Here is a 16,460-nt window from a genome sequence, read left to right on the forward strand (position 1 = left end):
ACCACTAGATGGGGGAAAATATCACACAGTGTAGCTTTAAGATCCGGGGTGGCATGCCGATATCACATCGGTCATTTTGGGCGTCCGCCATTTTTAATTTAGTAGTAAAATGCTGTATTTTATGAACACATTAGCATTTCATTACGAAACTCTGTATGGGTCATCAGCACAATGCCCTGAAGGAGCCTGAGAAGTTTCGAGCCAGCGCCACCTAGTGATAAAATCAAATATTCACATGTTTATAACTTTATTTGGTTGATTTATATTCCTGAATCCTTGTCAAGTCCAACGATACCAAACATGCTAGGTTTCACCTTATGGTTTGTTCAACGTTAATCGGAATCTTAGGGGGTTGATTAAATGCTCAAGGCCAAATGTCAATTTTGATAGTAAGTGGCAAACAAATGCAATCAGTCAGGTGTGGGTTATTTTTTTATATGCTCATAAATACAAATGTCTATAACTCTTAAACAAAATGAGATATTTTCACCAAATTTGACACGCTTATGTATGGGGGCACTCTGAGGACATACAAACAAAAACAAACAAGTGGTGGGACCACTTGGTGGCGCTATAATTGAACAAACATGAAATTGGCTCTATACAACTTTCAACCTTTTTGCTTAATTTTCTCCAAATGTTTTTACTAATTTTGGCAGATGGTCAGTTGCTAGCTTTCTTGTTTGCCTCTGTTGTGCTTGGCCCCGATAATTGTTGCTTGCAGCTATATTTTCATAAAATATTTTTCTTACATCATTAAATGATAAAACTAAACTAATTAATAAACTAAAAGCAAAGAATGAAATGCTCCTTAAATAAAGCATCAAAAAGGCTCTGCACGTACCCTGGGTTACCATTACACAATGGTAACCCAGGGTAACTGGGACCAGTCTAAATCCCAAACATAACTGAACATTAAACACTATCAAGTCAACACATAACAGCAAAAAGTTATTTTCGAGTGCTGTTCAACATACTTGATTCGTTCACATTCTGACTACACAAACGTAACCAAGTGCATTGCACATATTAGACAATTGCATTCATTGAAAGCAAAGAAATCCAGTTTAGAAGAAAAATTATTTTGCTGTATACATCACAAATATGCGTTTTCCCGTTTTTTAGTGTTGTTGTACAGCAGGACCATTTATTTCTCCATCTGTCCTGCTTGGCTTTCTTCTTTAATAGCAGAAGTACACACGGACACAAATATGAGTTTCTAGAGAAAGAGTTTCTTGTATAGCAGTTCACTTATTTAAATAGCCCAATAATGATCTTTAACAGTTTTCAGCAGAGCCAAGATTATAAGGTTTCTCTGGCACCAAATTAGCACATTAAAATGAGAACATAAGGACCGTGTGACAATGCTTTCTAAGTAGATTGGATCAATGGCTGCCGAAAATATGGCTGTGCCATCACAGATACAACAAATTCAAGCTATTTAAAGACCAAACATTTAATCATGCTCTCTTACAGAATCTCTTACTATATTGTTTTCTATTATTAATCTAAGAATTCAAATTATTTTCATTTTCACAGAAAATAAATTATTGCAACAGGGGGAAAATGTCTTTTTGGGAACATTGTTTTAAATGATTTAGAATTGTCACTGAAGTACCAGTTGTGAAAATACTGATGCAATTACTGCTAATGGGCTATAATAAAGTGATATAACTCATTAAGAAAGGCTCTCCATATAAAATAAATCTGCAATAGTTTAATGTGTTAGTTAGAGAAACAGGTGAAGAGGTTATTCTAGTTTCTCGTCTCCTTCCTCCACATCTTTGAGACTGAGCACCTCCAGTGTTCCCTTTCCTTTAGTCTCACAGCGGATGAGCTCATCAATCTCACGGAAGCAACCTGGATCTATCAAACACACCTGAAAGGCAGGAAACACAACTCAAACACAAGGAGAAAATATATAATACCAATATTTAATTTTGCATATAAATCACGTTTTCATAATCGTTGGAAGCCAAAATCGAAAAAAAATTTGATTCGTTGCACAGCCCTACTGCTGATGTTTTTTTCAAATGCATCACCACACATGATAGAGACACATGCTATAAGTTGCAAAGTCAGCAAAGCCATTGCTGGTTTTTAACATTATTACGAGGACATAAAAGATCACAATCTGAAAAGTAGATTGTGGACATCTTCAAGATTGATCACGTTATACATTTGGGACATTTACTGGCTGCAGAAAACGTGCCGTATTCAAACGACTTTAGTCCTATTCGGACAATAATTGTTTCTCGTGGGGTCGTAAGGTATTTTCATCATTTACAGGGGCTAGTCTGTGATTTTGTTGTCGTCCGATTCCAGAATGTCAGTGTTTTTTTTTCTCCCACCACCCAAGTAACAATCCCCGGCCGAATTACCTACTATAGTTTGACAAACACCAAGGTCGTGTGGTAATTCAATCGCCGCCAAAATTCACAGTTTATAATTTTTAACCACTGCAGAGCACTAGGGCTGTAATCTCCCAGTCGATTATTAGTCGTTACGTTCTGGCTCGACCAAAATTCTGATTGGTCGACTGGAAGCGCCACAACACCGCACTATAAGTGGATCTGTACTGTCAGTTTTGTCGCGTTCATTTAATCAGTTTTGCCGAGCCACGTTCATTTCATTACTTTTGCTGCGTTCATTTCATCAGTTTTGCCGCACCGCGTTCATTTCATCAGGTGGAAAGCACTAATTGCTAATGGGGGTGTTTTCAGAACACCTCTGTTTCACAGGTAACAGTCTGTCTTCAGAACACCCCCATTGTTTTTACTTCTTTTGGATTAGCCCAACCAACTGGAGAAGAGAGACAGATTGAAGAAGGCTAGTTTTCTTGTATATTATTTATTTAATTGTGAGAGCGTTTTTTCTGCTCTTGATCTGGCTTGTTTAATAAATATTCCTTTTTTATTAAAGTGGACGTGCCTTTTGTGTTTAAGAGTAAAAGCTTTAAGTTAATAGTCTATTCGTGTCTCAGCCGCGAAGCTGAGCTCCTGTTCGAGCTGCACAGAGCGGCTGAAATGAGTGTCTGTCAGTTATTATAATACATATGACAAAAACAATTGTCTAAATTATGTTGCATATTCCTCAAAAGTTCTTGTGATGATAGCTAGTTGACAATAGTACTATATTTTCGGAAGTCATAGGCTATGATATTGCGCAGGTGCACGTGGTGTGTCAGACTCACTTCAGTCCAAAATAATCAGCTCAAAAACGATTTAATATACTGCAAATAACCTACTAGTTTTTTATGTTTATTTATAATTCATTTATGCAGACAACAAGGCTACCAAGTACTGCGCACAGTGTGCAGCTAATTAATTTAACTTTTTTTTTCCTAGCGTCATTTTTAGTTGAAAATTTCAGGACTTCAGTCGACCAAGATTTTCTTTGGTTGATTACATACCAAATAAACATCTTGTTCATGTATACTTTCATTATTTTATTGTGTAAAAAAAATAAATCGGTATCGGAATCGGCCAGTTTTCTTGAAAAAAATCGGTATCGGAATCGGCCATGTAAAATCATGATCGGTGCATCACTAAATTTGAGTGGTACTGGTAGCTTTCCATGGGAAATTCGAGCATGGCGCAGTTCGTCTTTGCGTCATTACATAAAGAAGGAGTCCGGCTAGTAGTAGTATCGCATGTAAGGATGCTGCAGGTGGCGGATCATTTATAGCCTTTTCTCACAGCAGCTGGAATAATTCAACATATCATTTTGATGGCGGATTGTAATCCAGAAACGACTAAACAACAATCATTGTTTTTTAGTCGTTGTTTTCACTTCTTTTGGATTAGCCCAACCAACTGGCGAAGAGAAGTCTCTCGCGGGTCCTTTATTTTTCATTCCCCGCTGCCTCAAACGCACACCCATAGCGGTAAACATGAGGAACGCCCATCAACACACACATGAGGGGAAGCGTCACAACACCACGCTTCAGTCGTGCCGCAAAAGTGGATCTGTACTGTCTGTTTTGCCGCGTTCATTTCATCAGTTTTGCCGCACCGCGTTCATTTCATCAGGTGGAAAGCACTAATTGCTAATGGGGGTGTTTTCAGAACACCCGTTTCACAGGTAACAGTCTGTCTTCAGAACACCCCCATTGTTTCCACTTTTGGATTAGCCCAACCCACTGGAGAAGAGAGACAGATTGAAGAAGGCTAGTTTTCTTGTATATTATTTATTTAATTGTGAGAGCGTTTTTTCTGCTCTTGATCTGGCTTGTTTAATAAATATTCCTTTTTTATTAAAGTGGACGTGCCTTTTGTGTTTAAGAGTAAAAGCTTTAAGTTAATAGTCTATTCGTGTCTCAGCCGCGAAGCTGAGCTCCTGTTCGAGCTGCACAGAGCGGCTGAAATGAGTGTCTGTCAGTTATTATAATACATATGACAAAAACAATTGTCTAAATTATGTTGCATATTCCTCAAAAGTTCTTGTGATGATAGCTAGTTGACAACACATAAATACTATATTTTCGGAAGTCATAGGCTATGATATTGCGCAGGTGCACGTGATGCAGCGCTGTCAGATTCGTGTGTCAGACTCATTTCAGTGCAAAATAATCAGCTCAAAAACTATTTAATATACTGCAAATAGCCTACTAGTTTTTTATGTTTATTTATAATTAATTTAGGCAGACAACAAGGCTACCAAGTACTGCGCACAGTGTGCAGCTTATTCATTTAAAGGCGGCATGAAATCAAATTTTAGAATTCGTATTTTTATATTAATATTGTAGTGTTTACTATAACTGATTTATCTGTGCACTTCATTATTTTTTAAAAATTCATTTACCCTTATAATCTTTAATCAAATATGTTAACTTTCCCTCCCCCATCGAAACGACCTCTCTTCTCTCCCGGTCATGTGCTATGGCGCGAGGGCAGGGTTATCGCCCCGTCTCGTTTCTGCACCTCCTCTCAGAAACATGTCACTGATCGTGGTTAGGTGCATTTTTCTCGGTATACACAATACCTTCTTCGAGAATGACTTGAGGCAAAAAGAGAAATATATGAGGAATAAAAGCTTTTTTTTAATGTAAAAATTACTCAATAAAGTCGGACAAACAGCTTGTCGTGACGACTCGCACTGAGGAATGCAGCGTGTGTGAACGCGCTTACGGCGCGCCCCCTTATAAGGGAGAGCTGAGAAAAAAGCTTTACAGAAATAAAGCCATAAAAGGCTTAAAATAAATCTGTAGCATAAACCAGCGAAAAGTGAGGAAATATGCTCAGTGACATTATGTAGAAAAGATTTAGAGAGAAAATACATTTATTTAAGAGATAAACTCGATCTTTCTCCACAACTGAGTGCAAACTTCATCATTCGAATATACGATTGGGTTTCTACTGATACAAAGCTTAAATGCTAAATCGCTGAGGTAACCCTTTAAACAGATTTAAATAATAATTAGGATATTATTTTCCTATTATTAAATTAAATATGCATTTATTCTTATTATACCAAGCATATGACATTTTAATTTACAGCAGTCAATCATGTTATTGAGCACGTGAGCAGGTTCCCGGGTTCGCAGGATCACAAAACTCGCTCCTCCACCGTGAATAAATCACCATCCGAATGCACAAGTTTTTAAGAGGTGGCATGCAAATTAATTTTAACGGACTTCCATGTGAGAAACAATTACCATCCGAATAGCCCGATAGACATAATCCTTTTACATTCACTCAGTTTAAATGCATATTGCCCGTCATGCACAGTTGCCCTAAAGACACTGCTGGCATTATATGGCACGAGAGCGGCCTCTAGTGGCGAAATCACTGACGCCTCGTGTTGTTTATATTGGCACGTGAGATGCACGTTTAAAACACTGACAGCGAAACGGCATGACAACAGAACATGTTGCCAAATCATTATAAAGTAATACATTTTGACTAGATGCTGCATTAGCAGGGAAAGAACAGCAGTGTGTATGTACTTTTTCGAGGCTGAGAGGACGCTAACATTAGCAAAACCTCAAGCAGTTAAAACAATATGACAAAAATACACAAAAGTTCGAACCAAATGTTGCATATATAAAACTAGATTTAAACATTCGATTTAAAATACATATTTTGTTATTTTGATCAGAAAAACGTCAAGTGTTCTGTTTGGATTTAGATGAAAAGGTAACACTTTACAATACGATTCCATTTGTAACATTAACTAAGGTTAATAATTGCTGTAGAAGAATTGTTCATTGTTAGTTTGTTAATTTCAACATGTACTAATAAATTTTTTAAATTTAGTTTTAATTTTTATTTTATCTGTTAACCTTAATTAACATGAATGATCAAGGTACAATTGAATTGCTCAAATATTAATACATGCTGTAAAAACGTATATTGCATAATGCATATAGTTAATGTAAGCTACATCCTTGTTAACAAATGCAACTTGCAAAGTGTTACCTATAAAATGTACATGCGTGTTTCTAGGTTATAACTAAAGAAACACATTTGACCTGTAATATTTTAATGTTTAAATTATTTTCTGTAGAATTTGTTCTGTTATAACTCCTCATTTTAATATATTTATATATGCATTTCATGTAGCACATTTTCATGATTCAGTAATGTTTTTTGTTTTTTATTTCTTGCAATAAACCTAGTTATCGTATCGAAAAATCCACTATAGGTCGACCTCTACTAGCTACTCTCTGCTGTCTCAGAAGACGACATCTTTGTCCTGTGTGGGCCACCGTAGCTTCCCTGTGTGCTTCGAAAGGGAGGGATGAGTGGTTGCAATTCGCAACCTCACCAGTAGATGCCACTCAAATTTACACAGTGCACCTTTTCTTTTTAAATAGTTAATTAAAATAGTAAAATAGTTCCAAGAGTTGTACCGAAAGAGAGTAATGTACTGAAATTGTTACAAACAACCCTGAAATGTTACTGGTATTTTGTACAGACTACTGGAGTTTTGTTGCCGTGACAACCCTATGTGGGTGCACATCATCTACAGTAGTTTGTGATATGCCATCGAAATATGAGGATTTTTTTCCTACTGCAAATATTTTATAAAAGCATAACACTTTTGACTAACAACCGGAAGCAAGTACAGTAGCACGCTCATCAAACTCACTTAACTAGTCTGATCATGCTGGCATACGGACGACCGGCACATCCGGGAACTTAACTGTCAATTTCATCAACGCCTCTTTTTAGGGGAAAATAAACTAGACTTTGATCCGGCAGGCTTGAATAACTTAAGAAATCACTCAGATTAAACATGTCAAGTAATTATATGTCCAGCCTGCCTGCCATAGAGCGTGAAAGATACATCCACACACACGTCAATTTAAAAACATGTGCAAGTAAACATCTTTAAATGTATATATTATGTCTTTATATTTAGAGGACTGGGTGTACTTTTCTGTCCAGCCATACAACAAGCCTGATTTAGCTTCTGATAGCATCATCTGTACTTCATGATTCAAAAACGAAGTTAAATCATTCACTGGTTTATCTGCTGACTCGATGAGGTACGATCAGTGTTGGGGAAAGTTACTTTGAAAAGTAATGCATTACAATATTGCGTTACTCCCTTAAAAAGTAACTAATTGAGTTACTTAGTTACTTTTTAAGAAAAGTAATGAGTTATGTTACTTTTGCGTTACTTTTTCTCACCTGGGCTGGGCTTGTTTTTGCTTTTTTTTTATAACAAAAGTTATATTTTTGTGCAACGGTAAAGACCTCTTCATACCTAAATAGACATGTGCCGGTATACGGCAATACAATATATCACAATAATGAACATGCACAATATTGTTATCGTGGGCACTTCAAAATACCGGGAATAATTATTTATTACGAATTATTCCGATTTTTAGAATGCATTTTAAGAATACTTTACCCATCAACCATTTAAAATGAACAACACCTCAAAGAGGAACGCGCATTGATGTAATCAAAACCAACGTGCATGAGCAGCGCGTGGCGGAACGAGTGAAGGAAATGCACTGAAAAGTGCACATTCACACTCTCTGACAGCAGAGGGCGCTGACGGAACAGCAGAAACGCCGCCGTTTCCACGGTAACCCTCGTAAAAAAACACTCGCTACTAAACACACAGCCATTCAGTCAGAGTTCTGTATTCGGTGCTCATCGCATCACAAAATACTCCATACTTAAAGACTTAAGGCTTGATATTGTTTGAATATGTTCTGATTCTTTGTTGTTCAGTCATACACTTTACAATAAGGATCCATTATTTAACATTAGTTCATTCATTAACAAACATACTTCTAAAGCATTTATTAATCTTAGTTAAATGTAAATTTCAGCATTTAATAACACATTATTAAAATGAAAAGTTGTAACTGTATTTAATGGACCTGAGCTAACACTAACAGTTTTTTTTTTTAACTAACCAGGGCTCGACATTAACGTTTGTCCGCTTGTCCGGGACAAGTGGATTTTTTGAAGGGGCAAGTGAAAAATAATTTTACTTGCCCGACAGACAAGTATCCTGCATTCAGTTAGTGTAAGTGGAGATCGATAGTGGATAATAATATAAAACGAACTGACGTTAACAAGGTTGAGCTGTTGAGGCTCGCACAGCGAAAACAAATGAGCGCCGCTCACACACAGAAACTCAGTTAACATACACGGTTAAAATTGTGTAGTTTTAATATTTATAACATATGATACAGTTAAGCAACATCACACTAACAAGAGTTTTTTCCTGAATACCATCACGACTGAAAATGATTTACGCCAGTTCCATAAACAATTCATTAACATTAAGTCACTTACATTTTAGACGCAATATGGACTGTTTTTGTTCTATTTCAGCAGCGAAAATAGTTCCAGGACCGTAACGCATCTCACAGCAACAGTGTGTGTTAGTGAATGATTCATTGTTTGAATGAATCGGTTGAATCGAAGATTCAATGAACTATTCGTAAACGACCGCCAAATTCTTGAATGATTTAGCCGTTTCACTGAATCGACTCAATGACTCGCTCATTCAGACGGTCACAGCGCCACCTACTGGTGCTTTAGTTTCATCTTTACAACATTTCTTATTTGTATATTCAAAAATATTTAAAATAATCTCAGAACATTATTTAATGCAGTTGTAATTTTTCAGTGTAAATTATTTAATTTGATTGGTAACAGCCTATAGTGTCTTATTCTAATTTAATTTATAGATCAAATGTAAGAATATAAAAGGAAAGATGAAGCACAGCCTATATTTAATAAGATTATGGAAAAATGCCCTTTGTAAAAAGGTAAAAATATCACAAATATGCATATTTAAATATGTAAAAACTGATTGAACACTAGTGAGAATAATGCTTCAGAATAGATTATATTTACAAAAAAAATCCGGACAAGCAAATGTTTTACTCGGACAAGTGAATGACAGATTTACTTTAAGCGTGTGAACAGGCTTAATGTCGAGCCCTGCTAACGTCATCAAAGAAGAATAACTTCTGTAAAAATGTAGCTATTCGCTCTTTGTTGATGTTAATGCATTCACTAGTGAGACCTTATTGTAAAGTGTTACCTATTGTTCTTTATAATTCTTTAGCACTTTAATCTGTTTTAATATTTAATTGTGTATTCCTTTATTGTATTTAAATGTTCAATTCTTTTTGTTATAAGAAAGTTATTAAACCTGTTATAGTATGACAACATATTTCTTGCAACTTATTTCAATATTGTGATAATACCGTATACCGTGATAAAAGCTTCAACAATTAACCGCAACATGAAAATGTGATACCGGCACATGCCTATACCTAAATTATGGTATGAAGAGGCTGAGGTAAAAATGCGAATTGACGCAGGAGCAGTAGAGGGCGCAGCTCTGCTGTGCTGCCATTCTGGATAATGGAAGAATAGGATGCAGGAGAAAAGTTACCAATAAAAACAGCAGCAAGACATTGGTAAATTAAATATAAAAGGTAGATTATGCATAAAATAGTTTAACATTTAATTATTGGAGGTTTGCATAGTATTCTGATTTTGCATTTGACTGATTTTATTCATTTTGAGGAGTACAGACTCTTTATTGTGCAAGTGAGATAAATAAATGCTCACATTTAGTCTAGAACTACAATAACCATCATGTTCACACACACACGCCTCTGCACTTACTCTCAACATGGGGGCAGGAGAGCTGTCAGTCAAATTAATGTGAAAAAGTAACTCAGATATTTTGTTGTAAATTTGAAAAGTTATGCGTTACTTTACTAGTTACAAATATTATTACGTAACTCAAGTTACTTGTAATGCGTTACCCCAACACTGGGTACGAGTAAATGTCCTCTGGCCACTGGGTGGGGTTGTTACACCAATTTGACAGTGGGAGAATGTTTTTTTAAATTGACCAAATGTAGTGTGTGGATGTGTCTTTCTCGCTCTATGGCAGGCAGGCTGGACATAATTACTTGACATGTTTAATATTGTTGATTTCTTAAGTTATTCATGCCTGCCGGCCGCTGTTTTGTGCCGCTGTTTTGTATTGAAATCTATGGAAATCTTTTATTCCCCTAAAAGTGGGCGTTCTATGGCGTTGCGCCATATATATATCGTTTATAGTTTGTTTATATCGTATATCCCTCGTTTATAGACCAGTGATATTTAGTCAAAATGAATGAATTAATAAATTGACCTGGAAGACTCTTACCATTTCAAGCTGATCATCAAAGTCCTCGTTCTCCACTGCCTTTATTAATGGTCTGAGCTTTTCTTTCAGTCTCTTCCCATCCTTGGCTGGCAAGACGAAGCGCAGCCGCATGTGAGCTCTCTGAATCTGGATGGACTCCTTCAGCTGCTTGATGACCTCTAGTGCCTGGAAGGGGTGACACTGACCACAATCAGACTGTATGCTACTCGCAGAGACCATTTTCATGTTAGTGACCTCTTCAGTGATTGTGTAATTAACCTGGTATGTAGCTAAACATTTCACAGATCGTCACATGATCAAGGTCTACTGACCTGCTGTTTAGTGCTTTTGTTTGCCTTGACGGAGAAGTGAATGTCCTTCATCGCTCTCTCTATAAGGCTGACTGTGTAGGGACGTTTGGTCTCAGGATTCACACATTTTTCTGCCACAATAGTTGCAATATCACGAAACATCTGTTCCAGCTGGCTGTGTCGTTCCCTGTCTGACACCTGTAGTTCTCCTTTAGATAAAATCTGGAAATAAAAGCGAACCATTTATGCAGATTTGTATAAAGCATGTCAACTGAATACACTGTTATTATAATGAAAACAATCTTCTTCCACAGAGTCAGGCCAGATTAGATCAAACAGAGCCTGCAAATTCACCTGTTTGCATATTTCTGTCAAGTCCTCTGTGCCAAAAGCGCTGGACAGGTCATCTTTCTTCGCCACTTGACCCTTAGACACATTTACAAACACCGTGTTTGTCTGCAGGACTTCATCAAGATCCTTCTCCCTGTTAAAAAAAGAAAATGCACGTAGGTACAGTTGATTTGTGCACATTGCATTAATGTCACTTAAAGGGTCATGAAACCCTAAACCAAATTTCCTGAGATTTTAACAGCAGTATGTGTTGAACATCACGGAAGACAATGTTACCATCTGTTAGTTTTGAATGTGGGAGAAAACGAGTTAATTTTAAACATTTTTGCTCTATTTTCAACTTCCTGGTTTAAATTCGTCTTCATGTCAACGTCATAGGTTGTGACGTTTTCTCGTACTATAGTACGGCGATGACTAGGACTGGGCAAAAAAATCGATGTTTTCGATTAATCGTTTTTTAAAATGTGGTCGATTCAAAATCGATTCTCAAGGCCAAGAATCGTTTTTTTTCCCCGGGGGTTTTCAGTCAATCCTGCCCAGTATCGCATATATGCTTGTCGTTAAGATAAAATCTAATGACAATCGCATCTAAGGAAGGCACGCAAATAACAGAGATAGTGACGAAATATAATGCATCATCCGGGGCACGAATCAAAGCTCAGACGCCCCTGGAGGAATCAAAATATCCATAAAAACAAAATTGTATTGTATTTAACATAATTGTATGCATTTGAAATATAGAGATGGGTTCTGTTTTAATGTACCCAAGTGTACCTGAGTTTAATATACAGGTTTGTGGCTCTTCATTTCTTTTTAATTACCCACTTGTAAACTCATCTTCACTGTTCTTTTGTATAAATATAGTAGGCTATGTGAATGAAATCTATATTCATTGAGTTGAATCGAAATTGAATCGAAAATCGAAATCAAATCGATTTGAGAGCTTGTGAATCGAATCGAACATCTGAATCGATACCCATAATTATTCATGAGACTGCGTGTCTTTGTCCTATGAGAAGACGCGTTGCTTAATTCATGACAACATGCGCTTAATTATTCATGACAGCACGTGTTGATCGGCCTTTCCTCTATGTATTTATGTAACGGTGAGCTAACAAAACCATGTGTATATTGTGTTGCATGTAACCCAATGGTAATTTTGCCTGCATTTGTGGGAAGCTTTGATGCTTTTAATGAGAGCGAAATAAAATTGTCGGCTGCTGAAGCAGTGGGTCTCATGACCCTTTAAGAAAACTGCTAACTGTTTTACCAAGTGATCATAACATTTCTATAATATGATGTAACAAATCCCTTAAGACAGAGTTTCCCAAATGGGGGGTTGTGGGTTGATCAAAGCTATTAATAAATTACATCATAAATAGTCAAATTAAAATAAATAAAAAGTAGAAACGAAGTCACTATATAGCTTTTCAAATAGCAAAAGGCTGCAATTTCGTCTAATGCGCTGCATTTTTAGACCGAAAAGCCCAGTGTGTTTATTTACACACGTACAGCTTGAGGGTTTAACATGTCAGTGAAGAATTCAACACAGAAATATTAGTTTTAAACTTAATTTTTTTTTATTGTACTGTACAATTGTATTACAATAGTAATATATTTATGTCACATTACTTTTTTTTATAAGGTCATATTAACAATTTCAAATACTTTTGTATAATTCATTTAATTTCATTATTATTATTATTATTATTATTATTATTATTATTATTATTATTATTATTATTGTCTGGGTTCCTAAAAACACCAGTGTGAATGTGATGTGGGCTGAGACACTATCACAAGTCAATGACTTTTTATTTTATTTAAACAATTCAATTCAACCACTGAAAGATTCACACATACTCCGTTTGCAGTGTAAAAGTGGTGAATATTGTTTGCCGTGCCGGGATCACGTTACACTAGAATATGGAAATAACTTTTCATGAAACTTCTGCTCACACTACAAAAAAGTGATGTTCTTTTTTTAGTAGTTTTGTCTTGTTTTCCAGTGCAAATATCTAAAAGATTCTTAAATTAAGATAGATTTACTTGAAAAGCAAAATTACATAAGAACATAATTACATAACTTATTTTAAAAACCCACTGACAGACACTGACACTTGTTTCAAGCATAAACTTTTTTGTTCAATTTCTCAGAAAACAAGACTTTATTTCTTCATTTTGCATGTCAAGTAAATGTATCTTGATTTAAGGATGTTTAGATATTTGTATTGGAAAACAAAAGAATATTTTTTTGTTTGTTTTAGTTTTACTCTGTTAAAGCATGTCTAATTAATTTAAATCATAAAAACATACAATGTAACAGCAATTTATTAACTTTAACAAATGTTTTATTTATATATATATATATATATATATATATATATATATATATATATATATATATATATATATATATATATAGGGCCTTTGATATGTTTTATTCTTTCTCAAATTCAAATGATATTGAATTTAAGACTTTCTGCTCCATTTTAAGACATTTTTAAAGGAACACTTAATTTTTTTTTTTAAATAAATAGGCACATTTTCCGACTCCCCTAGAGTTAAACAGTTGAGTTTTACGTTTTTTGAATCCATTCAGCCGATTTTCTGGTCTGGCGGTAGCACTTTTAGCATAGCTTAGCATAGATCATTGAATCTGATTAGACCGTTAGCATCTCCCTCAAAAATGGCCAAAGAGTTTTGATATTTGTCCAATTTAAAACTTGACTCTTCTAAGACCGACGGAAAATGAAAAGTTGCGATTTTCTAGGCCGATGTGTGTAGGAACTATACTCTCGTTCCTGTGTAATAATCAAGGAGCTTTGTGCCGTACCATGAGTGCAGCGGCGCCTGAAAATAGACTAACTTCCGTCAACATAACCAACCTGACAACCTGCTTGCACAGAGAGCATGCTGGGAAATCAGAAATCTCCACTTCAGCAACACCAAACTTTACTTTTTTATTCCCATCTATATTCTGAAGGTTTTGTTCATTTATAATTTGCCTGATTTTGCACATTTCATTCCTAAAAAAAAATGTTTTCTTCTTCTTCTGGCTGTTTTCAGTATTTTCTGATTTATGGAGTGATAAAAAAAGCCTCTGTAAAAACCTCTCGACTCGAATGTGTGAAGAAAAAAAAGAGAAAGAAAATAATTTTGAACCCGATTTCCAATGTTCAGATTTCTGTTCTAGAAATGTATGCAAATCCCTGCATATTTAATTAGATAACACTTCATTTGCATATTTAAAAGTAACATTTCAGAAAACTTGTAATAAAAATGTTTTGTTGTTGCAATTTTAATGTAATCAGTCTTTGGGAAGTATGGCGATATATCCAGTAGTTAGTGTCTTGCCTTAAACGTAAATATGTCTGTGAAAGACTGTATAACTGTACAGCGTAAAAGAGAAAATTTAGTATCAACGAAATAAAAATAATGGTAATGCTTAACAATAAGTTTTCCTTTGTTAACATTAGTTAATGTATTAACACACATGAACTAACCATGAGCAATACATTTGCTAGTATTTATAAATCTTTGTTAATGTTAGTTAATAAAAACACAGCTGCTCAATGGTTTGTTCATGTTAGTTCAGTGCATCAACTAATGTTAACAAATACATTTTAATAATGTAGGCTATTAGTAAATGTTGAAATTAACAAAGATTAATAAACGCTGCAAGGTATTTTTATATCAGTAAATTTTTTTATATTTAGTATATTTTATCATTATTAGTTTAGGTTAACTAATGAAGTCTAATTGTAAAGTGTTAACAAAATAATGAATAATAAAATAATAAATGCTGTGTTTGTAGTATCGACTGTGCACTGCAAATGCGTCATCATATGTGCACGCGCACTACAACACGCACGTGAACCTGGCGTTAGTTGGTTCTTGTAAAGAAACTATTTCTATATAACATCAACAAAAACCAAGCAAATGTACGCAATAAAATCATTCCAATAGTGACATATCAGTAATTTAACACTGTTATAATAGCTATAATAACACACAATATAAACATAAATAACCATATTCATAACACACTCACGCTCCAGATCTCCAACTCATCACTTTGTTTTTATAGCAGGCTATTTCAAATCTTTTCCCTCCTTTCTTCATCCTCACGACGGCAACATTTGTTAACCTGATCTGGTTGGTAGGTGTAAATATTGACATGGTTGGTTCTCTTTAGCTCAACGCAGCGTTGAGTTACTCCTCCAATGCCCGTTTCTTCCTGCCTACTCTTCCTCGAATGCGCCACACTCGGTCACTTTCTGCGCATGGCCGCCGCAGCGACTCCTGGGGGATTGGAGGAATGCCATGATGACACGCAAAATGTCCCGCTGAGACCCAGGGGGGAAATGTAATATATTTTGTAAAGATTTGAAGTACTACTTAGAAACAATATCTACCTCCTGCAATGTTAAAGCCTTAAAATCCACGACATTGTGTACATCATATAATATTCAGTATTTCCTATAATGTACATGTGCTCTGTGACATTTTGTCTGATTGCTAATAATGAGACACCTAAATTTTATATAATGTAATTTATATTAACCCTGTCCCTCTATCCATTTTGTTTTGCATTGATATTTTTATTTTGTTTTTTTGTATGATTTATGTTGTTGTCAAAAGGGTTGTTTACATTTGTGATTATATCTGTGAGAAATCCAATAAATAAAAAAACCCCAGGGGGGGAAAAAACATACTTTTTCATGTCATCACATTGTTTAGAGCATAAGAAACAAATGGGGAAAACACTTTTGAAAAATCATATTTTATTCGTATATTAAGCTATTCGTGACATTAGGACTAAAGGATCAAATGACATGAAATGGCATAGACAAAAACAATGGGATTTTATTTCCCCATTCACTCAGTTTTTAGGTTTCAGGATTTTTTAACCAAACTTTGTATAAAGAGGATTCTCAACTATGCTATAAAAGATATAAGGGAATGATATATCATTTTACTTTATGCAATATGGGTAAAAGGGCCATATGTGTAGTCCCATTAAATACAATGTATTTATTTAGCAAATAAATGTATTTTTGAGGCAACATATACGCTAATGGGAAAATAAGTGTAATAATAATCTGCAACATTTGCATCATAATCTCTAACATTTTATAGGAATATTGTATCTTCCTCTATGGAAGACAC

At 35.2% G+C, this 16,460-nt stretch overlaps 1 protein-coding gene across 1 annotated transcript; it reads right to left on the bottom strand.

Moving 5' to 3' along the window:
* Positions 1-419: 419 nt before the first annotated feature.
* Positions 420-15,580, bottom strand: sbds (SBDS ribosome maturation factor). The gene is made up of 5 exons (XM_079823056.1): positions 15,343-15,580; positions 11,292-11,421; positions 10,959-11,159; positions 10,648-10,812; positions 420-1,879 (listed from the first exon to the last, which is right to left on the bottom strand). The coding sequence occupies exons 1-5, from the start codon at positions 15,468-15,470 to the stop codon at positions 1,751-1,753; spliced, it is 753 nt and encodes a 250-aa protein (XP_079679182.1). The 5' UTR covers positions 15,471-15,580; the 3' UTR covers positions 420-1,750.
* Positions 15,581-16,460: the final 880 nt, after the last annotated feature.

The sequence above is a fragment of the Gobio gobio genome (genome assembly GCF_949357685.1).
Source record: "Gobio gobio genome assembly, chromosome: 8".
Taxonomy (NCBI): Eukaryota; Metazoa; Chordata; class Actinopteri; order Cypriniformes; family Gobionidae; genus Gobio; species Gobio gobio.